This window comes from Lytechinus pictus, chromosome 14, assembly GCF_037042905.1.
Source record: "Lytechinus pictus isolate F3 Inbred chromosome 14, Lp3.0, whole genome shotgun sequence".
Classification (NCBI taxonomy): Eukaryota; Metazoa; Echinodermata; class Echinoidea; order Temnopleuroida; family Toxopneustidae; genus Lytechinus; species Lytechinus pictus.
In genome coordinates, this window is record NC_087258.1 from 9768451 (window position 1) to 9792432 (window position 23982).

Here is a 23982-nt window from a genome sequence, read left to right on the forward strand (position 1 = left end):
TGTCTTACTTTTTTATAGTGTTTATTATTTAATATAAAATGATATATGGGCACTGTAATGTTGCATTAAAAATACTATTATGATAATGTTACCATGGTAACAATGCTCAACAGCCAATCAAAATCAAGGATTCCATAGAAGTTGCAACTGAAGGGTAAAGTTACCCTAATACTAACTTAAATACAACGGGGTACAGGTTGATGTTTCAAATGATCAGGGCCCCCCTCTTACGAAGAGTTACGATTGTTTGGATCAATCTAAAATGTATGGAAATCCATCAGGTCATATTTTTCTCTAGGAAATTTGTGCAATGTCCTTTGTAAACCAAGAGAAGCACCCTCACTTTTCAAGAAAGCAATGAATTTATGAATAAACAGCATGTCCAGAAAATATTTTGAACAAACATGCATTTTAGATGTCGACGTCGCTGGCTTTCCATAGTTGTGGTTGATCGGATCAATCGCAACTCAAGACGGGGCCCAAATTACGTTCAAGGAACAAGCTCTACTTCTTGTATGTAATAATCTGATAAGCACGCTCGTAATTTTAACATAACCTGAAAGTGAGACGGAATCCTTTGAGAACCCCCCCTTTATATAACAGCTAAATTATTTGTGATCCCAATCGGTCCACAAATTAATTGGTGTGATACAATGGGTAATTACTAACAAATTCTATTGTATAATCTTTAATTTAGAGCAGAAGTATCCTGTTTTCATTGAGTGCACCAGAAGTAGAGGGGAGAAAAAGGGATCACTGTCATGTCTGTCCATCCTATGGTTGGCTGTTACACTATAAAATCTTGAATAACTAGATCGATCATAGAGTCTTTTAAATGGAGGTGCAAGGTCCCCATGAGGTTAGCGTATGAACCCTTACAAAAGGATTGTAGATAGGATTGAAGATGATCTTATCTGATCAGGGGCCGTAACACAAAGCTTAGCAATGATCGTAGAACATTTTTCTACGATTGATTCCCTAGAATACAATGTACAATCAACCATGAAAATCAAGCATACGATTAATCGCTAACCTTGTGTTATGGGGCCCTGGACACTCTTAATGATTCCACATACAGAACTGAATTGGGGTTGAAGATAATCGTGTCGGATTTTGACACTTGATGACCCCAAATATAGGACTGAATATGGGGCTCAAGATATAAATTGTTGTTGATAATCTCATGTGATCTTGACACTCAATGACCCCAAAATACGGCCGAATATAAAACTGAAGATAGGAGGATCTGAAGTTAGACAGTTTGAGGATAATCTCATCTGATCTTGACACTCTTGACAACCCAAAAGATAGACTGATGATAAAAATGAAGATAGGAAGATCTGAAGATAAGACAGATTAAAGATAATCTCATCTGATCTTGACACTCTTGATGACCCCAGCTCTGATCCCTGATACCTCTCCACTGTATCGCTGTAACTCTGTCCTTGCCTCCCGTACCTAGAGGATGTAGAAGTAAAAAAATCATTAAAACAGTGAATGAATGTAAATATTTTTATTTCAATGACGGAGTATGTTTCCAACATTAAATGACTAGAAACAACAAATATAACCTCTTATGTTGTCTTTGCCACACAAATCAGATTATTTCTCATTTAGAACGTCTAAGCACTGTGCCATCTGCGTGTGGCAGAAAAAGTCAACTCCACGATACCAATGCATATGTTGAATAACAAAGCGTGTGTTGATATACATATATTGCCAACCTTATTGAATATACATGTATAGAACTTCATTTCTCCCATGGAATTATATTTTTCCCTAGGGATTATATTTTGCAGTAAAGTGCAAAGGGCGGAGGGGAAGGGAGATGATATGTTATTTATTAAACAAATAGACCAGGGGGCAGTTTCATAAAGCTGTACGTAAGTTAAGAGCGACTTTAAGAACGACTGGTGATCTTTTCTTACGCGCTAAACCATCGCTAATGAATATACCATTTACCACAAGAAAGGATCACCAGTCGTTCTTAAAGTCGCTCTTAACTTACGAACAGCTTTATGAAACACCCACCTGGTAATATCTGTTATATTACATTGTGTATGTAGAGTTGCCATCAGAGTCTATTGTAACAGGCTGCAGACCAGTCAAATACCAACAATAATGATTGCATTGCTCCAAGAACAGATTCCAGCTCTCAGTAAATAACCCTAAGGAGCATGATTATTTGAATTTACCTGTCCTTTTCTCCTGATCTTGGCCTTGCGGAATTTCATCCTGTTCTTGACTCTAGGATTCCTGAGCTCCTTGCGTCTGTAGGCTGTTAATCCCTTGTTCTTGGAAATCTTGGATTAGAGAGAGAGAAAAAACGTAAGTAATGATATTCAACATAAAATAAAAGTAACAAATGGTTGCATATTCAGTTTACCTCTCTCAGATTTACGACCCAGAAATCTGGAATATTCCTCAACGTCTGAAAGACAACATCAAAGACAATTTCCTTCCAATTCAGACGAGCTGAAGCAGCATCCCGGATCAAAGTTGAAACTGTTCTCCATTTCATAAAAGTAAGTTCACAGAAATAGATTTATTTTTTCTCTTGCCATTTGACCATCTTCCTAGATGAATCAAAACATCAGTGTACTTAGTTTACTTTGATTGTTGGGGATCAAAGCATTGGCTTTTGAGCCGATCTTGACAATCACCGCATTATATTTGAGAGCCTGAATGATGCTTTTCAAGATGATTTTTAATGATAATATGGTGACTGAACTGCTTATAGGGGTAGCCTGTTCCAGAATTTTATAAAAAAGGGCAGTAATAAAATTTGGATTTTATAGCACGTAATACATTGGAGATATGGCTCTTAGCACTATACAGATACATTATTACCCCAGCCATTCAATCATGGCCTGTCAACACACAATGTATACATTTTCTCCACTCCTTAAGGAGCATTCCAGCAAGAAATCAAAAGGGATTATTATACCTGGTAGGTGATGGCCCTCTTCTCGTCTCCATCTTCTTCCTCTTCACCCTCCTCATCCAAATCTCTGTTCAAAGCGAAATATCAAATGCAAAGTAACAGAAAATAGGTTAAAGCCTCTAAGTTTGGTTAATTCCCCCAATGCGCAGGTCCACACATTTATGATGTAGATGGCATAATAAAAAAATGTGTTTAATTGGATAGATTTGTAATTTTTACACAGCTATTCATTTGATCGTGTGGTAGATGAAAACAAATGTTTACATATTCAAATAACGGAGGGGTACAGGGATGAACCGGACTAATTGGTCACTGTTTTGTGAAAATTCTTCAAAAACACAACATACCCACTCTTTTTAATCTTGAGGGTGATGATTTCTAATGGGTACCCTCTTTTAGCCAAAAATACCCTTAAAAATAGGTATGGGTTTCAATCCTCTCAGAACAAAATTTTAGCCCCCCACCCTCCCCCACACATACCCAATAGATGGTAGCTCTTGTTTCTTCTTCTCTTGCTGTTTACTCTCTATTTTCTTGTAGTATTCAAGAGCCTTTAATTCCTCTTCTGATAACGAGGGCAGAGTCTTCTTTCGCTGGAGAAGAAATAACATTTAATACGAAATATGAATGAGAAAAATTTCATCTGGGAAAATCCATGAAATATATACGTCTGACCCCTTATTTGTAAGACCTTCTCGAACAGATTTGACTCTGTTCTCTAGTCACCTCTTCGCAAAACATTGGCTGACTAGTTTACCCATCAGCATGTGTTATTCAGTGATTCTCTTTCATTGTGATTATAAACCCCATTTAAACACTTTTCAATAAGAATCTCACTGCTAGTTCTAGTGATTAGTCCTTATTCTTCGCTGCGCTTGAGATTCATTGTTCAATTGGCTCTTTCTTTATTTTTCCAATTCTCACTCGTGGCTCATGCCATCTTGTATGTCTTAGGAAAAAGTTGACCCAGACGCTTCTCACGATAATGAACAAGAACATTGGTGGTGTATGTATTAGGAAAGGCACAAATTTGATCAGCTGCCTTGAATGCAAGTTTCCTTGCACATTTAACCTATATTTTTGCCCGTCCCCTCCTCATCCGGAAAGTATTCTTGCCTAGCTACATCCTTCATATCAAGGCACATGTAATATTTGGATCAAATCACTTACTTTAGTGGATGTTGACTCTGCTTCTATTGTGGTGTCTTCTTGGTTCCTTTTTTCTAAAATGAGAGAAAAAAATGAAATTGAACTTGTACTGCACATGTATAAGAATGTCTGTATCTTGCTATTCCTGGGCTAATAGAGAATCAACAGGCAACGCTATGTCTGTAATATTATTAATGGGACAATGATACTTTGCTGAACCCTGAAGATGCAACTATACAAGCATTTATTTTGCTTTTCAGGCTCTGGTGTCAGCAAATCATAATCTACTTCCCATATTAGACTTATTAGACAGACTTATCTTAATGCATTTTCCATTGGGAAATATCCACCCTTTTCATTTTTCTTTTTTGGATAACTTATTTTATAATAAGAATACATAGTAAATCATGATGTTTCAAAAAATAAATGAACCATCATGTTTTCTTAATGTTTCCTCAGCTCCACTCCAACGAGAGACCTACGTCCAAGGAAGTATTTCATGAAGAGTTTCATTTTCATCAGAGATTTCTGCAGACTGATTTGCTCTTGGCCAATTAGACACAATAACGTTTTAATTTAAAGGTTATAACGTTTGTCAGTGAAAATCACCAACAAACCTTCATGAAATGCTCCCCAGATCGCCCTGGAAGTGATGATAAGTCCCATCATCTTCACCAATGCTAATTATCTGCTTTTCATTTGACAGACAACTTACTTTTCCTTTTCTTGTCTATCTTTGGTGCTACAAGAAGTTCTTCTTGTTCTTCTTCTCTTTCTAATCTTGTCTGTTTGGTCTCCTTTTCAACATCCTCTGCTTGGCTCAAGAGAGATTCTATTTCCTCTGCTAATTTCTCATCGACGGGTTGCAATTCAGATATTAGCTATGATGGAGAAGGGGACACAAAACACAGTTAAGGGAGACACAAATTGACAGGTTTTTTACTATTTTACTATTTTACATCTCTCCAGAAACGTTTCTATCAAATCTGACCCCCAAAATTACCTAAAACAATTGATGAAAACATCATATATTTCAAATAGGTTAGATGGCACTTTAATTCTATGACATTACTTTTAAAACGATGATGATGATGATGATGAGATAATGTTGTTTGGTTACAATGATATTCATGATGAAGAAGATGTAAATCATTTCAATGATTATAATAACAATAATGAATACAGTGATGAATAAAAAGACGATGAGATGTGAATGTTACTCTGGTGATGGAGATGCCATCAGTGATGATGACGAAGATGATGAATCTTATGATTACCTTTCCGAAACCCAAGATTCTACCGATGACAGGATGGTTGGAAACTGGAACATGTTTGGCCTTCAAGATCATGTAGAAACTAATATTCATGCAGTAGCTGTAGGAAAGAGAAGAAAGTCAGTGGAGATATTATGGTGAACAAAGTGACAAGATAGACTTTCAAAAACAATTATGTGATCTTTTATAGAACAGCCCATTAGAGCTGATTTTCTGCAATAGAAGGAGTGCAAATCTAATATCATGTTATTTCTATTATAATGGAGGTAACAAGATGGACATAGGCCACAGAGGCCAAGGAAAAGCCAACACACAGGCTCACTAAGTATGAAGAAGCACACTTATTGACCTCACATAAAGGTGTTGCAAAAAAAAAATATGCAAACAAAAATCAACTCTGGCCGTCTTTGAAAGGCAGGTAACAGCAGTGTTACAGATGATGGCTACTAATTGTGGGATTGAACAAAAAGAGAGGAGAAAGACATGAGGATATGCATCCCCTTCGACCATATACGTGGCTCTTGAGCTAACAAAGTGGAGTCAAAAGTTTTTTTTCCACTTACAAATGAGTGATGAGCAAATTTTATCTTCTCAGGCCATATATGTGGCTCCTGACCTGACACATAAAAATGCCTGAAATGTTTGTGAGTGAGTTTGGAAGATGTGTTCTCATTTCCATAAAAAAAGCTAACAAATGAACTGTAGACTACTACATCTTGAGTAACTACATCCTGAGCTGACACATAAAAATGCCTGAAATGTTTGTGAGTTTGGAAGATGTGTTCTCATTTCCACCAAACAAGGCAAAAGCGATTTTGTGTCTCGCCCACCTATGAAAATAACCAGAAATATCGCGATTTGCGAGGGCACGCAACGGAAATGTATCAAAACTTCATTGTGAAATGACTGGGATGGAATAACACTTGTCATAAGAGTCTTGTATGTAAACTTTAATGTTGACCTCAAAATGAACTTTCACCATACCATGTGACCTCCCAACACAATAGCATGCAGGACCCCCTAAGTACATCTACCACCCAAGTTTGGTTGAAAAGTGATTTACGGTTGCGGAATTAGGTGTCATAAGAGTCTTGCACGGAAACTTTAACATTGACCTGAAAATGACCTTTGACCTTATCATGTGACCTCCAACTGCAACGTAACATGCAGGTCCCCCAAGTCCATCTACCATCCAAGTTTGGTTGAAAAGCGACTTACCGTTGTGGAGTTATGTGTCATTAGGTTTGTGACGGACGGACGACAGTTGGATCCCTAAGTCTCGCCTTCACCTCTGGTGGGCGAGACAAAAACAAGGAAAATCTAAATTTATGGATCTTCCACAAGAACACATTGATTTTATAACACATTTCTTATGGTTGTCCGAAAATTTATGAGTTATGATGGTTGGCGACACAGTGTTCCAATTTCTAACCTACCTGAGGTAGAGTTGGTATTTGGTGTGGACATACTGAGCTCCCTCTGAGCCTTCCTGGATAACGCCATCCTTGATAAGACCCACTAGAGGCTGGAGACGATCTATCAGCTCACGCATCTATGCAAAAAGACAACACAGATACATACTGAGCTCCAGACCTTTAGCGTATAACGATTACCCCACCACAGGCACATGTGTGTTAGAAAAGTGTTGATACACACACATTTTCATAGAGCAATTGGAAAATGTGGTGACACAACATTTGCTCCTGCAATAATAATTTGCTCCGGGCTTTATTTCATCTAAAATGTAGGGTTAGGGTTGCAATAGGGTTTTATGTTAGGTTTAGTGTTAAACCCAGGGCTGAAGTTGGTTATTCAATTAGTATGTGGAATTTAGACCTTTACCTTGGTTAAGATTTCAATGTTGATTCCCCAACATGGTCTGAGTTCATTGACCCTAAATAACCTTTAACCATAGTAATGTGACCTGAAACTCCGGCAGGATGTTCAGTAATACTTAATTATCCTTATGTCCAAGCTTCATGAACTGGGTCCATATACTTAATAAGTTATGGTTAAAAACTTAACCTTGGTTAAGGTTTCAATGCTGACAACGCTGCCGCTGTCTCGCTCCTACTATGCAGGCGAGACAAAAATGGGAGATAGAAAAAAGGAATAAAGAGAAAGAAAGAAAAGGAGAGAAAGCGAAAAACAGAAAGAACTAAAAGAAAGATAAAAATTGGTAGAGAGAGAGAGAGAGAGACAAAGAGAAAAGAGTGAAGTGAGAGAAAAAGATTTTGAAGCTTAATTTTATTATATCAACTTTTCATACCTTTACTTTGAAGTCTGCCACAAGCTGTAGAAACTCTGGTGATTCCTTTTTCAAAAGCTGCAATTTCATAAGAAAGGAATATATAATAACAAATCAAATTGATATATCATTAACCGTTTAGTCTAATGAACATTTTGCGATTTCGAAATCTTAAAATCATGAGTAAGTCAAGCTATAAAATAGTTCATTTGCAATTGATCCTATCAAATTTTTCGATCACATTATAAAAATAAATTCAATTCAAGTCTCATAGGAGAATGCAACTTTCTAAATGGAAAATGTAGCACTAAATTGTCAGCCAAACTTTTCAGGTATATTTTGTCATATTTACAATACAAGGGCATTTGAAGAAAAATTCTTTGCAAAAAAACTTTTACCATGATATGCCTCCTAAATGACATTAAAAAAGTCACAAATTAGATGTACATAAGAGTTGGACTTTACCTTTTAATGAATTTTTAAAATCCTTTCCAATATATTGCAAATAAATTGGGTTCATTACCTCTAACTTTTCTCTCTTTGAAAGTTTGCTGAGATCTTTGGTGACCTTCTCCTCACTCTCAAGGTCATCTGTAGTTGCTTTTTCTACTTGTTTTTCACTGCTCTGTATAAATCAAAATAATGCAAATATTAACATCAAGTGGAAATGAATGCATTTATAAACTTATATTGATCTTGAGTTGACCTGTTGGAAACTGAGTCACATATATGCACTACACAAATACATGATGCCCCCCCCTCGATGCTTCGCGCGATATTTCCGAAACGCAAAAAAAAATAGCGCCGCAAAATTTTATGACTTTCTCGCGCAACTTTTGAGACCAAATTCGCGACACATGGGTATACCATCGCGACGCCACATGACTTTTTACGAGGCAATATCATGCCGAAAATGGCTCGTTTTCATACTTTGTGTACAAAGTCTACGGGAGATGAAATTCAGAAAAAGGTGATTATTTTTCAGTCTAAGTGGTCTGCTTAATTAATTTAGTTGTTTAATGGTCTGTGATAATTTCCATTGAAAAAAAAACAATGAAAAACAAAAGATGAAAAAACAATGAAATACATAAGAAATTCTGAAAACAAGAAAATACATTCGCAATTTTTCTTTGTGGAAACCTTTATATTAGATTACAAAGATGAAATCTGCAAAAAAAGAAGAAAATTTGAAGTGAAATAGGGTGTTAAATATGCAAATGTTTTTCATGAATAAATTTGCATATTTTATTAATAATGATTTTAAAAATACATTTTCAGATTTTTTTTTTTAATACTAGCTTGTAGTTTATGTGGTAAAGAATGTGCGTGCCAAATTTCGGCGCGATCGCGCGAACGGCTACCAAGATCAGAAGGGGGGCCATCATGGCCCCCCAATTCATCTCAAATAGCCCAGTCCTTTTAGGGTTAAGATATTGAGATCAAAGTCATCATCCTAGGGGGCTTCAGTCATCCTGATGTGAGTGGCTATACACGTAGCTCTTTCTCTTCAAGTGCATTCAGAAACAGGCTTTCAAACAGAAGATGATAGCTCACATATGATTAACAAAGATGATTTTATGCATACCTTGAAGATATCAAGACCAAAGTCATCATCCTGGAGGGCTTCGGCCATTCTGTTCTGGATGGCTAGGGCTTCTTTCTCTTCTGCTTCTTGGTTGGCAGTCTCCTCCAACTGATCCAAACCTACAAAAGTGGTCATGAAAAAAAAATGTACAAGAATGAAAATGAAAATAAAAAGACAATCAACAGGGAATTGAACCAGGTACCTTGTGGTTCAGATAGTCCTGACTGAGAGTTATCCACTGACCACTACACCTCAAAGTGCTATGGTGTAATAGATTTGATTCTCTTCTTTCAATCAAGATATCGTGAATTGGAATCCAATTTGGATACTTTAATCTTTATTGACAGTAAGAATGTCAACAGAAATGCACATAACAATTATTCCAAGAGAGAAAGCAACTTCAAAATTTCAAACATCGACAGACAAATGCAAAATGCAAAGAAATTACAGTGTCTTATGAAGGGTGCAATTGACTCAAATCAATCCCAACTGTAGAGGGCCAACATTGTTATCATTCGATGATAAGGAAGAGGTTCATCGTGGCGAATGATTGAGTAGAAGAGTAGTAATCAGTTGTCTCACGATGGATCAAACGTTGTTATGTACGTTGCTATGTTTCGTCAGGCAATAAACAAAGACATGATGTCATCATTCGTTTTCTCAAACTTCATATCCCAAGAAAATATTCTTGTAAAATGATGTCGAATGGCGCTTCCATCATCGATTAAACCAATCAGCATCAAACTCCATTTTGTCTACAAACGAACAGTGAGAACTTAATCTCGATAAGAAATTCTGGCAATATTGGCTCTCCATAGTTGAGCTTGTTTGAAACCAATCCCAACTTTTTATCAAAGAAGGATCACTCACCTGGAAGGTCATCATCCACATAGTCGGTGTCATAATAGTTCTGTTTTCTCTTTCCCCACGCCTTGGAGCTTATCTTGTCTGCATCCCCATCGCCTTCGTCGTCGTCATCCTCCTCGTCTTCCAGATCGCTCGCCATCTCATCCATCTTCTCCTGCCTCCTGAAGCGCTGCAATCTCTCTTTCAAGATGGCGTCCTCTTCATCGTCCTCGTCGTCCCAGCCAAGAACCTCTTCCTCCTACATCAAAAATAAAATGTCACTTGAGGTAAGATAAGATAACCAAGTTAGTGTTCTAAACTCATCGCCTTTATCTGCCGTCTCCATTTTTTTCCCCCGCCCCCCCCCCCCAAAAAAAAAAAACAACCTTAAAACTGTTTTGAACTGATACATCAATAGTTTTTTAAAGTTATCTCTGCACAACACCTGACACAAAAAATGGTTTACAAAAAAATTATGAAATTGGGATTTTCTTCATTGATGTTGATCAATAAGTGTCCTGTCTTACAAAGAATTTTGATTGATCCCATCAACCTCAACTACATAGAAATCAATCAATGTCATAATATTTCCTCCAGGAAATTTGTACATTGTCCTTTTGTAAACGAAGAGGGAGCATACTAAATTTTCAAGACAACGATGAATGTACGAATATACATCATATCTAATATAATTATGAACAAACATGTATTTTAGTTGGCATTGCTGGCTTTCCAGAGTTATGGTTGATCAGATAAATCACAACTTTTTGTAAGATGGAACGCACATCCATGTACCTCATTGTCAGAGCTATCAGCTGGTCCTAGCGCTGTGCCTACATCCAAGGAGATTTTTTCTTTGTTGGCATGAAACTCGTCAACTTCATCATAGATATAGTCCCTGGAAGACGGGTCTGGTTCTTTCTCTTTGGCGTATGCTCTAGGGTCATCACTGTCATAGTCAGATTCCTCCGCCTTCTTGCGATGGCCGCCTTTCCTGCCAAAGTTAGACAAACGGAACAATGTTATTGAGACTTTTAGGGGGTGTGTGGATCGTTCTTTGAAAGGATAGTAATTATTCATTCATTCATTGCTTGGGTAGACCTACTAATGGTAAAGTTTGGTATAGTCTATAGAACATTATAATTATTATAGATTTTATGCTTCAATACAATCAGCAATAACACACATCAAAACAAAACTAACAAGTAATATACATTAGAGGAAACTGACAAATGATAATGAAGGGGGGCCCCATGTCTGCGTGTGTACTAACTTAAGATTTTTTAACATGAAAATTTAATTATTTTTATTTCACAAAAATTTTCAGTTGACAGTGTTCCCTATATTCTTATAAGTGTGCCAAAATCTCATTAAAAAATTGAAAGAAATAGATCTAAATGATTTCCTTTGGAAAACTTTGGCCAGTCTTTTTCATATTGAACAAAAAATGATGCCCCATGTCTGTGCACACATTCACTATACACACCATTCAGGGATTTTGATGAGATAGGCTGCATTTTTAGGGCCAGCCATCAAATGAAATGCCCAGTTGGCACGAAATTCGATAATTTCCAGAGTCAGATTTTCTGATGAATATCCGTCTCATGCAGATGTAAAGTTTGTGGTCGTTGCTATCTATTTTTTTCTAGAACCACGCAGATACATGTTTGTGCTGACAAGGGCACATCGAAATGTTGTCCAATGATTGTGTAGCACAAACAGCCAAGCTCCGCACAGCTCACGGCAGTGATTCGGAGACCGCTGATTGGTTGATCGTGCAGATCACGTCATGATCACGTGGTCACAAAAATAATTCGGCCTAAAAATATTCGAAAGTATCGATAGCGATAACGATATCCAGTCACGTTTTCCACACTTACAATGGTCTCGGCTCGTGATTGGATCGCTCAAGTATCGTTTGAAAATCATTGAGGTTCAGTAATTTCTTGCATATTCCTTGTGCGCTCCGAAACCCGGAACTCCAATGACTTTGTATACGTTGCGATAGATTCTGTAACTGACAAACATGTGTCTATGGCGCTTTTCTGTATGATTTTGACAGAAAAGCGAGAAGTAATAAAAATACTCTTAACTATGCGATCGCGATATCGTTGAGAAAATAGTGAGAAAAATATATTCAAAATTGAAATTCTATGTCGATTTTGGTACGGGGTGATAGAGAATTGCACACTTGTTTTGATGCCATTTGTGCTGGGCATTGGGAGCCTTGCAATGCGCATGAATTTTCATTCATAAATTGGCATGTGATCATAGGCTAGCTGGCATAACCTTGTTCATAGAATGAGTGGCTAGCAGGATGACATCTAACCCAGCAAAGCGGGCCGGAGCCCAGGACTCGTCAGTGTAATACTAGTCAAATATATACTCTCCAAAATGGGGTAGAATGTGGTCGCAATAGCACTCCACATAAAAGGGGTAAAAATAAATTATGCACTTACCTCGATTATATGGATGAAGGTCTATCGTGAGTTTGTGACACACTAATCTTGACATCGAGGCACAAACTGGAGGCACAAACTGGACCCTCAAAAAAGGAAAAGTTCTGTCTCGTTCATTCTCCTTCTGTCAAAATTGAAAACAAAATGGCCGATCGATACCAAAACGACCGCGACATAGACGTCTAACTTTTCCTTTTTTTGAGGGTCCAGTTTGTGCCTTGATGTCAGGATTAGTGTGTCACGATAGACCTTCATCCATATAATCGAGGTAAGTGCATAATTCATTTCCCCCCCCCTTTTATTTGGAGTGCTAATATTGTGACCACATTCTACCCCATTTTGGAGAATATATGTTTGCCTAGTATTACACGGACGAGTCCTGGGCTCTGGCCCGCTTCGCGGGCTCCCTGGGTTAGATGACGTCATGTAATATTATACAGTTAGCAAAGTGTGTGCCGTTATGCAGTTATTCGTTTAGGCTATATTTCGACCTGAAGGGGGACTGCGTAGACTTTGGGGCCCTTATCATACAGTTATAATATTGATAATGCAGAATTTCTAACCAAGACTCAGATGGAAAATACAGATCTGGGCCACGGAAGGGGAGGAGCTTGAATTGATCTGGATTAAAGTTAGAGAGTAGAGGAGGCAGGAGGTAGGTATGTGACAAAAAATGAAAATCATCAAATATCAATAAATTTGGTATCATTTGAAAGCTCTTAAAAAGACCTTTCAAATGGTACCAAGAACTCTTATTTTCATCAAGAAATTATAAAGTTATTCCAGTTTAAGTCGCGCATATTCATCCAAATTTGTGGTCATTGTCTTAATGTAAAGTCAATGGAATACAGAACCGACTTTTGTGACCATTTTAAACTCAAGTCTTCAACAGGCTCTAACTTCTTTATTTTTGAGCCCTTTGAAGTAATTTAGGTATCAATGGAAAGGTGAAAGAAAGCTCAATTGATGTGTAATCACGTCACTTTGTAATTTTTCTTCTTTATATGTGTAAAATAATTTCTTCTAATTAATTCTAATAAATTATGCAAATTAAGCAAAATCACAATTACTCGCCTCTTTTTTGCCAAATGAAGGTGATCATAATTTATATAATATAATATCATGTAGATAATTTCCGAAATGAATTTGTTTAAAATATTGTTTTTGTAATTTCTAATGTATTTCTTTATTTTTCTGATATAAATTACAAGCTCTTTTTCAACTTTAGTATTGTATATATGTATGTAATGGGGGATTTTTTTTACATATGAAAATTATCATGCCTTTTGTACTTTGTATGACCAAATACAAATACAAGTGTGCTATTTTCTGATGTATTTGATTGTTTCACAATTTGTTATGTATAATATGTAGCTTTTGATTTTAGAGACAATGGAAATTTGATTACAATTTTTTTCGGAGGGATAAGCAGCCGAGTGTAAAATATGTATGTAGCATTGTATGCAATTTATTACAAGTATCAAAAAGGATAAAAATTAAGCTTTAATATATTCTATCAGTTTTCAATGCATTTCTTAGATTTGTATACATACATTGTATTACAAAGGCCCTGTTTGTGCTCTCTTTTTTTAAGAAAAATAAATAAATTCTGATTCTAGAGTGAAATCACTGCACATAAATGTACACAATTTTTTAACAAAACAAAAGAATTAGCAAGATTTTGTGGAAAAGAACTTAACAATCCAAATTTATCAATCTCCCCAGACCTCATGGATAGACTTGAAAGGCACCCAATTATTAGTTGAAGCCAAAATAAAAGGAAAAGAGTGGTCTATTTCTTTCAAAACACAACAGATATCAAAGATCTAAACAACAACAAAAACAGACATCAAAGCTCCAAACAAACACTAAAACAAGAGAAACAAAAGTGACACAAAAACTTGTACCAATCCCATCACCATTTTCCATTTAAAACACAACCCCCACCTGCACCCCTAACGAAATAAAAAGAAAGAAAAGGAAATAAAAAAAAAATAATAAAATTGATAAAATAGAAAAAAAAATCATAAATGCAGGATTTAGACCCATCTGGAAATGAAATATTCTTTCCTCTGAGTTTTCATGTATTTTCTTACAAGAGTGAAAAAAAATAAACAACAACAAAAATAAACAACATAGTTCTTGCATTTTAATTAAAAAGTCAACATTTATGATATTCCCCTTTCAAAAGCAAATCCAGTCTCAAAATAATGAAACATGATTGAAAAGTTTCCAAATATATATTTTTTTCTACAAAAGAAAAAAAAACACTATAGATTTTGCATTTTAATTTAAAAAGTCAACATTGATATTCCACTTCCAAAAGAATCCAGTTTCCAAATGATGAAATATGATTGAACAATCAACCACCTTGACTCTTGAGCCACATAACCTTGGGAGGAAAACATATTTTTGTGACAAAATGTATGTATTAAAATCAATATCAGAATAATAATCTACGGTATAATGACAGAAATTTTCAAAAAAAGGCACAATATTATCAAGCAACAAACATTCAGATCCATGCAGTTCAATCCAGCATGAACGACTCACTATCGACCGCTCCCGTCACCCAGCCCTCCGCATCGGGTAGCTCGACTGCAGAGAGACCAGCGGGAGCCCACCGCATCGGGCAGCTCGACTGCCGAGAGACCGGCGGTGACAAGGGTAGCTTGCGGCTCTTATATCTGGCCTGCGTTTTTAAAGAATCGGTTCATTTCGGTTTTATTTTGAAGATCAATAGTTAAAGAAAGACTAAATATCCTTGTTTGGAACTTTTTTCTACTCGCCATCACAAAATTTTGATCATTTATGGATCCAAAAATTCGATGAACTTTCAAGCTCCGATATCCATACTTGTCAGGCGAGTATCCATATTGAAACTTATATGCAGGGCGCGACAAACCCGCTTGCCCGGGGCAAGTGAAAATGACGTGCGGGCAAGCATTTCTCAAAGTCAATTGCCCGATCGGGCAAGTGGTTGTTTTGAAAATGAAAAAGATAAATTGACTGTAAAGTTTAATAATTTTTTGATAAATTGCAATTATCGGCCAATTATCTCTCATACAATGTCATACCAGTAAAAAAACAGTGAAAACATGTCAAATCAGCGCCAATTTACCGACAAAAGGCAACAATTTATCGCCAGCGGTCCCGTTCGATGGAGGCTGCCATCTTACTTTCTAAACTACAATGTGCGCATGCGCTACTAATCGACGAAGGAGCTAGCTGGGGAAACCCCTCTCTCGCCCTCTGAGCGCATGTACGGACGTACACGATCGATCGAGCCAGCCGAGTCTCGAGCTAGATCGCGCTGAATGCATGCAAGCTTCAGACTGACTCGGCCAGGACCAGCCGTCCCGTATTTTATTCATTTCTAAAACATTTTATTATTTTTTTTATTTAAAAAATATTTAAAAAAACACCAAATATCATTAGGATTTTTGTTATACATGTATGATTGGATTGTTTTTATTTGCTTGAAGTTTGAACTTTTTCCTTTTTCTTTCTTTTCTATCCTTCTATCTTAATTTTTCCTTCTTGCCCTTTTTTGTTAATACATATCTATTTTTATTTCCTGATCCTTTCTCTCTCTCTCTCTCTTCATTTTCTTTCTTTCCTTCTTTCTCTTACTTGCCTTTATTACATTTCCTTTTTTTTGTTTCCTTCATTCCTTCTCCCTTCCACTCGTTTTTATTTTAGTTCTATCTCTCCTTCCATTATTTTCTTTTTTTTTTCATTCTGGCCTCCCTTCATTCTTTCCTCCCTCTCTTTCCTCCTTTCTTTCTTCCATTATTTTTTTCATTTTGTCCTTATTCTTTTCCCTTATACTTTCTTTCCCTTTCTTCCTTCCTTCCTGTTTTCTTCTTTCTGTGTTTCTTTCTTTCCAAGAATGAAGGAAAATTTTCTTTCCTTCATTCTTTCTTTCCTCCTCCTTTTTTCTTACTTTCTTTTTGTCTTTCTCTTCTTTGTTTTGACTTTCACAAATTTATTCATCTTCCCTTTTCTTTTTTTTTCTTTCTATATTCAATTCAAAGAATGACAGAAACTTTTTTATATATTTTTATTCTCTCATCCTTCTTTTATTAGAACTTTCTTATATTTTTATTATTTCCTTCATTTTCCCCTTCATTTTTTCTTTCTTTCTTCTCAATTCATCTCTTTTTTTTCTCTCCTTCATTCTTTCGTTCACCCTCCCTTCCAATTCTGTACTTTTTTCACAAGTCTAACACTGTGTAGCCTTCTTTCTTGATCTTTTTTTTTTGTCGATTGTCCCGTATTTCATTTTGTGAAATCTGGTCACCCTGGCCAGGACTCGGCTTCAACTTCAAACCAAATAAACAATGAGTCGTCAGACTAAAATAGGCGACTTTTGTCGTCGTGATCGGCGGCCAGAACAACTTGAACAAGAGTCAAGAAAAAGAAATGCCAAGGGCAGCGCCAGTAAATCAAGTTCAGCCAGGACAGAAAAGAATAATTAAGAGCAAAAGAATTTTTGAAAAAAAATCGGGCAAGCAGTTTTTTCTATCGGGCAAGCAAATTTTTTTATCACTTGCCCGACAGGGCAAGTAATGAATTTTTTTTTTGTAGAGGCCTGTTATATGCACTCCTAGTACCAATGAGGTCCAAACATTAACATGTATGGACCTCATAGGCGACAATGCGTTAAAAACAGGTTAGAACTTCTAAACGTACTGTTTCCTGCACCCAAGTATGATATTACTCCCAAAATATGAGTTTTGTCCTCGTTTGTTTATCATTTATTAAAAGATTGCCCATTAAATATATTCCTATTCCTAATTTGAATTTAATAAAATAAAGGGAAACTTACATTTGAGTCATTTTTCGATCTTTTTTTGGCAGTCAGTCCGGTCACCGTCGAGTGCGATCAAAGCGGTATGAAGCTGATTTTCAGATCACGTGATACGTGTGGTCATCACCTGATCAATCGACTATCCTTTTTTAAAGACCGCAACAATTATAAATTTTATTATAAAATATATATAGAATGAATAATTGCATGATATTATATATATTTCTACAATTAAAAATATTTTGTGATATGAATTTAATATTTGACGTAAAAATCGCTATTTAACAAAATATTTATTAAATATAAAAAATCAAACAAAATAAAAACGCCTTGGACACAGTGCAAAAAACCTAACAATTTGGCCGCGTTCTTAACAACTATCGTAAGGGGCGCTCTATTTATAAATAAAGTTGCATATGTAGTTGTCTACCTCGACAGGAACAGCCGCAGAATTGAAGCCAGAAGCGTGGGAAATTGCCAGAAAATTCAAGAAAAGAACCGGTGAGTACCGATTTAACAGTACTAATTTATTAAGTAACATTTATTGAATCATTACAAGATTTATTTTTTAGTAAAACAAAGCTTAGTTCTAAGCTAGGGCGGCCCAAATGCGCGTGAGTGGAGTCCCAGTTTATTAGCACGGGTAAGTATTGGGGTGTCGCCTAGAGTGGTTATATACATGTACAGAAAGTGCACATCGTAGACTGTCTGAAAAAAGGCACAACTCCGTCAGCTCAGATCACATGCCGCTATGTGCGCATGTGCATTAAACCCCATTTTCGAGGAGCCGGCCAGACAGCTCAGCAGGGGCGATGCCACTTGCATCAAAACCCGTGCGAAAACGGTGCAGCTAAAAATAGGGACAACGGTAGATTCGGTACTTGCTCTATCAAAATCCCTACATACCATTGCGAGTGCGTCGAGCGCGTCCGTTGATCCTACGAAGCCCCAATAATGCATCCCTCTTGACTGATAATTTCACCCTAAATTCAGTTATTTCAGGTAGCTATGATATATTTGGCATTAAAAGGATCGGTAATTATTTGTCAGTAATTATTTAGTATTCTATATTTTCGAATGGCTTACCTCTACTTGTTCTTTGAATGGGAAAATATCGTACTTTGTCCTTGTATTCCACATGAACTGCAGAGTTTGTATGTGTATAAAGTCAATGGGGAAATTCAAAGTTTTGCACACGCGACCCGTCACCATGACGTCACCAGGATTGCGTGTGAGCGAGCTAAGTTTGATTTGGGGGCGGCGCCCTCCAAAATTTGACCAATAAAAATTCTGCATTTGCTGCATCTTTTGGGATTTTCCCTAAATTCATGTCTCAGGGACCGTCTTGGAAGTGCATGCTGAGCTGTATAATCTTTTTGAAGGACCCACCCTATTCTACTTAAAGATATTCAATTAAAACATCTTGGGGCCCGTTTTGGGACTTTTCATTCTTAAAAAAGATGGTTTTGAGACGAAGTCTTATATCTAGATTAATTTAAGAAAAAAAAATTAGTGAATTTATTTTCAAATTTTAAAATGCAAAGCAAAAACCTCCATATGACGTGTACGTGACGTAATTATCGTCATGAAGTTGAAGATCGCGCGAAGTGGTGGGAGGGGCCTATCGCGAACGTAGACCATGTATTAGTCTTGATTCAGGCAATTTTTATGATTTGTAAAGTTCGTTGAAACTCTGTAACGTTGTGAACGGATATCATCCAAATAAAATAAATGAAAATAATTTTAAAATGTGAAAGGATGAAGGCTAGCACAATCTTTCTCTTAGGAACATTCAGCCCCCCCCCCCCTCCTCAGTTACAACTGTTAATCACGTGTAATCGCCGTGATACAAGGAGAGATGTTTTGGAAGGTCATGTGTGTGTGAGATATTGCACATGGCATAATGGCGGCATATACGTGTGATATAATACAGGGAATTCTGTACAAGGATGTTTACACTTGTGTGTGAGAAGGTCTGTGACCGAGATGGTGACATGGGAATAATGGAGTTAGAGTGGATTTAAAAAATGCGTGTGTAAAGCATGGACCTGTACGTTGCAACTGTACATTCGCTCTGGGGGCTAAATTAAAATAGGGGAATCCCCCGGTGTGTATAGTTTGATTAATAATCAATTGTTAAGGCCTACTAAAGTATATTTTGTTTATTAAGAAATCTAAGAAATCAATGTTTTAAGTTGCAATGTATACGCACAATATATGTATATATGCCCTCTCACAATCACACACATTTAAGATTTTATTTCTAACAGTAACATACTGATTGTTGTAAAATTAGGATACAAAAAATTACTCGACGAGATGTCAGTTATTTTTTTATTTTCTAATGTATAGGCGGAGGGGGGGGTGGGTTCCCTCGGTCCTGCGCCCGTGCTCTTAGCAAAAATAAATGGATATTAAAAAAAAAAATACCCGCAAAGAACCCGTTTACACGTACCCCCCCCCAAAAAAAAAAAAAACCTGAAAATTGGAGGCCATTTATATGATTGAGCGGAGTTGGAAAAAAACGTTTTCGGTGAGAGACCCCCCCCCCCCCCCCGCTGACTTTTACATCCGTAATCTGCTTTTTTATGGGAACATTCTTCTAACACTTCGTCTATCTTGCCCTGTCATGAGTGAAAATATAGTTCAAACAGGGATATGCAATATCCCTGGTTCAAACATGGACCTTTTAAAGCGTTGACAAAAAGTGACAAAAAAGTCACGCTATTATGGGGCTTTTATACCAATGTAACCCGATATGAATAAATTAGGTATCCAATGCGACTGTCAAATTGAATTTACATCTGATTTCAAGGGATGTGCCATAGGCCTATATTGATTTTTTTTTTTTACACGGGGAGGGGGCCTACATAGCTCGTTTACATTTCTCGATTTGACTCCTTTTTCCGCCATGAGTCTCAACTTCCTAACATGGGATATTATGGAGGATCGATGGGGTGGCCCTTAATTACCCCTTCTATATAGCTATCCCAGTAGGGGTCAGGGGTTGGATTCTGAATTAGGGTGGGGGTAAGGGTATCATCATGTAACAACGATCAGACGAGAATACTCACTTTTTAATTATTATTATTTTTTTTTTGTTAAGTGAAAAGAGTTGCCCCCTCCTTCGGTGTCCCTGGTCGGTGCCGGTGAGTTTTCCAAAAGAAAAATATTCTGAAGTTTGCTATGGGGAACTCTTCGTCAATTTTGAGATATTACATTATTCATACATTCACTTATTTCACAAGTCATAATCATGAACATAATACAAATATTACATCAGAAGAATTAACATGACGTACAAATCAGACATGGCATCATTTATTTAAATTGAATAATACGGCGAATAGAAACATGAGGGAACCTGCATTAAAAGGCAACGTTTTATTTCTTCAGTCTGCAGGACCCAAAAAATATGAACTCTTCATGCAGGACAGCACAATAAAAATGATAATTTGATTACGTAAAGAAATGCCAAAAATATTACAACTGTAAAGAAAGTAATTTACATGGACTTTTTCGGAATAAGGAGGGTGTGAAAGAATAAGTTGTTTCTGTGAAGTTGCCGCGGTGTATACTTCAAAAGATCAATGCAGAAGGGTGTTGACAACAAAAAGAAAGTAATTTACATGGATTTTTCGGAATATGGAGGGTGTGAAAGAATTTGTTTCTGTGAAGTTGCCGCAGTGTTGACAGACATGAAACAGCCTGTCCGATAAGGTCTTGGAAGCCAGACATTCCGTCGTCTTCGGTGGGAACATTTCATGAGATAAAATGAGTCATGTTTTTTTTTTGCGTTTTCACTTCTGATTGGGTCAAAGCATTCATGTGCTGACCAGTGAAAAGCACCCCTTTCCATTGATCTTTTGAATGATCCCATGATGGGTTAGTGTGTCCTAGCCTGAATTATATAACACGAGAATACCCCCAGGGATCCCTGAGCTGGTTGTACCCCTGCCTTTCCGGTCCAGGGAATACTCCAGATGGACGAGGGCATTTACCACATCAGGTAAGAATCATCCATTACAATTCATAATTATTAATATGTAATTCAAATTTTATTTTCCACTGCGGAAATGTTCAAACCTTATTAATGTATTTTTATGTTATAGAGAGAGAATTTGAAATAAACATCCCTAAACCTCACTTAAATTATTTTAAATTGCAGTATGTACAAATATTAATTTTAAATGTTCTTAATAACTTGATTCTTTTCCATGAAAACATTTTTTTCTCAAACACTGACCCACCCTTTCTAAAAAAAAAAGAGGGAAGATACGTCCCGGTTTACGTCGTTATATATTATAGGCCTACAGAGATAAGATCACTGGCTTTTACCGTTATCTGAGATTTTTTTTAAATCATGTACGTATATAAAATAACAAAGAATATATAGGGGGGCGCCGAACCCAAAATCCCGACAATTAACTTAAACTTTTCCTTCAACCCTGCATGATGTCACTCAACACCCCCTCCCCACCCCCCCCCAAAAAAGATAGCAGTTACCGAGGAAAAAAACATTCATGAGCAAGGTCGACATCCCGTCCTTTTCGTAAGTGGGAACAATTTCACGGGAGAATGCTAATGGTAGAGACTGGGAGGTAGTTTTATTTTTTCTTGGGGGGAGGTAAGGCGACTTAATCAGATCGATAAAAATATCATAACTGTCTTTCCCCCCCCCCCCTCCCTCTTTCCTTATTTTTACGAGCGTGTAACACCTCAGTCACATTTTGATCTGATTTACGGCAGCCGTACGGTGGTCGAACACAGCAGTTTTATTCATTTCTATTCAAACTATTAGTAACCAACCCACCTAGTATGATATAGCTATTTTTTTAAATCTTTAAAACGGCTGTTTTTTTTTATTCACCGTTCTGCCACCATAGAGCAAATGTGACTGTAGTGTATCTGATGTAAAAGGAAACATTTACAGAAAATAACAGAAAATGAAGAGGAACAAAAATAACCTCTATCCAAACATCTGACTCTTTTCCTCCAACCATAATGTCCCTCAACGCCCCCACTCCCAATACAGAGCTCCCTGTCCCTACCAGAGCATTCTCCTATAGCGTATTTCTTTGTTCCGTACGAAGGGGGGGGGGGGGAGAAAAGAAATATGAGAACATCGAGTAAGGTCAACATTCAGTGGGAACAATAAAGGTGAAGATATTCTCGTGGGAGAATGATCTGGTAAGGACAGCTAGGTGTTTTTTTTTCTGGGGGGCGGTAATTAAGATCGAAAAATGAAAAATAAATAATGATCACTATTTTGACCTGGTCTTTACCCCCCCCCCCTTCCCCCGCGTACGCCACTGGAGCCTACAACAGGCCTCTACCTCGGTCACATTTGTTTATACGACGGCCGTTTTATTCATTTTTATTCAAACCACGGAGCTATTTAAAATGTTAAGACGGGCGTGTTTTTTTTACTCGTCGGACGGCCTTTGCATGAGCAAATGTTCCGAGGTAGTAGGCTGCCAAAATTAAGAGACAGAGCTCATGACATGATTATCAGTTCGATGAATTTAATAGATGTCAAATATCACCATACTCTAGATCAAATTTAAAGTAACTTAGTAAGGAATCAAATCATAACAATGCAACAATAATCTAACGATCAAAATATCTGCATTCTGCTCTTCTTCGAGCTTGATGACTTCACAAATAAATGGCACACAAGCAATATCTGAAAACAATTTAAATACTACTTTTCCCTCTCTGTTTTCTCTCATTTCCTTGACTCACTCACGCTTTCTTTCTGTTTTATCAATGTTCGATGGATGTACATTAAAAGTGACTTTAACTGGGTGGAAATATTTCGGGACCGAGATCATTTATTGAATAACGGCGCGGGACGGCGACGTCTTTTACAAGACTATATTTTGGGGTCATCGGACTTACGCGATGCGCCAACGATCACCTGATATTTTCGCGCAGCTGTCTCCGTCCCAAACTGTCTAAAACTGGCCGCAAAGCCTTATTGACATAAAGCAGCGCGGACGGAGTCAATGGGGAAATTGAACGTTTTGGGCCAAGTTTGAACCCTTTTTTTCTAATTTCATTTACATGTTGGAATAACAAGACTTGTTTGAATGGATTAGTACCACTTATTTTAAACAAGTAAGTGATTTTAATATTATAAAACGAAGGAGATTTGTTTTTGTTTTGCTTCATTGGGGTCCCTACTAAAAAGTAAAAATAAAATAAAACCAGCGCTCGCAATGCAGCGGCATTCGCACATACCTACAGGAGGAAAAGAAAAAGAAGAAAAGGAAGAAACAGATAGATAGGAAGAAAATGCAAAGGGAGGAGGAGAGATGGAGAATGAGTAGAATAGATTCTCTCATTTCTCACACAATGTCAATTGACAAAGGTCAAAGCAATGCACAATTTATACTGACATGGGGACACACATACACAGTTATGAATATATGGGACTGATTCGGAATGAAGAAAATTCTTTCACACCTCATATTTAGCTTTACATAAAGAGAAACAAATATTATCATTGTATTTTTATACTTACCGTCGTCTTCCCATGTCAGGAGGCAAGATATATCAAAGCTGATTTGTTTGTCTTTCTTCAAAAATAGTAAAAACACCGAAGAGTAAGCTGACCAAAAACAAAAGCACGTGCGGAATAAAGGTGAACGAACTTTTCGTC

The 23982-nt window shown here is 37.0% G+C and overlaps 1 protein-coding gene across 1 annotated transcript; it reads right to left on the reverse strand.

Moving 5' to 3' along the window:
- Positions 1 to 8: 8 nt before the first annotated feature.
- Positions 9 to 11837, reverse strand: LOC129275917 (something about silencing protein 10-like). Its single transcript, XM_064109746.1, has 14 exons — positions 11833 to 11837; positions 10842 to 11040; positions 10071 to 10305; positions 9201 to 9319; positions 8139 to 8240; positions 7637 to 7693; positions 6804 to 6919; positions 5371 to 5467; positions 4809 to 4974; positions 4115 to 4167; positions 3425 to 3537; positions 2948 to 3011; positions 2196 to 2303; positions 9 to 1458 (listed from the first exon to the last, which is right to left on the reverse strand). The coding sequence occupies exons 1-14, from the start codon at positions 11835 to 11837 to the stop codon at positions 1369 to 1371; spliced, it is 1524 nt and encodes a 507-aa protein (XP_063965816.1). The 3' UTR covers positions 9 to 1368.
- Positions 11838 to 23982: the final 12145 nt, after the last annotated feature.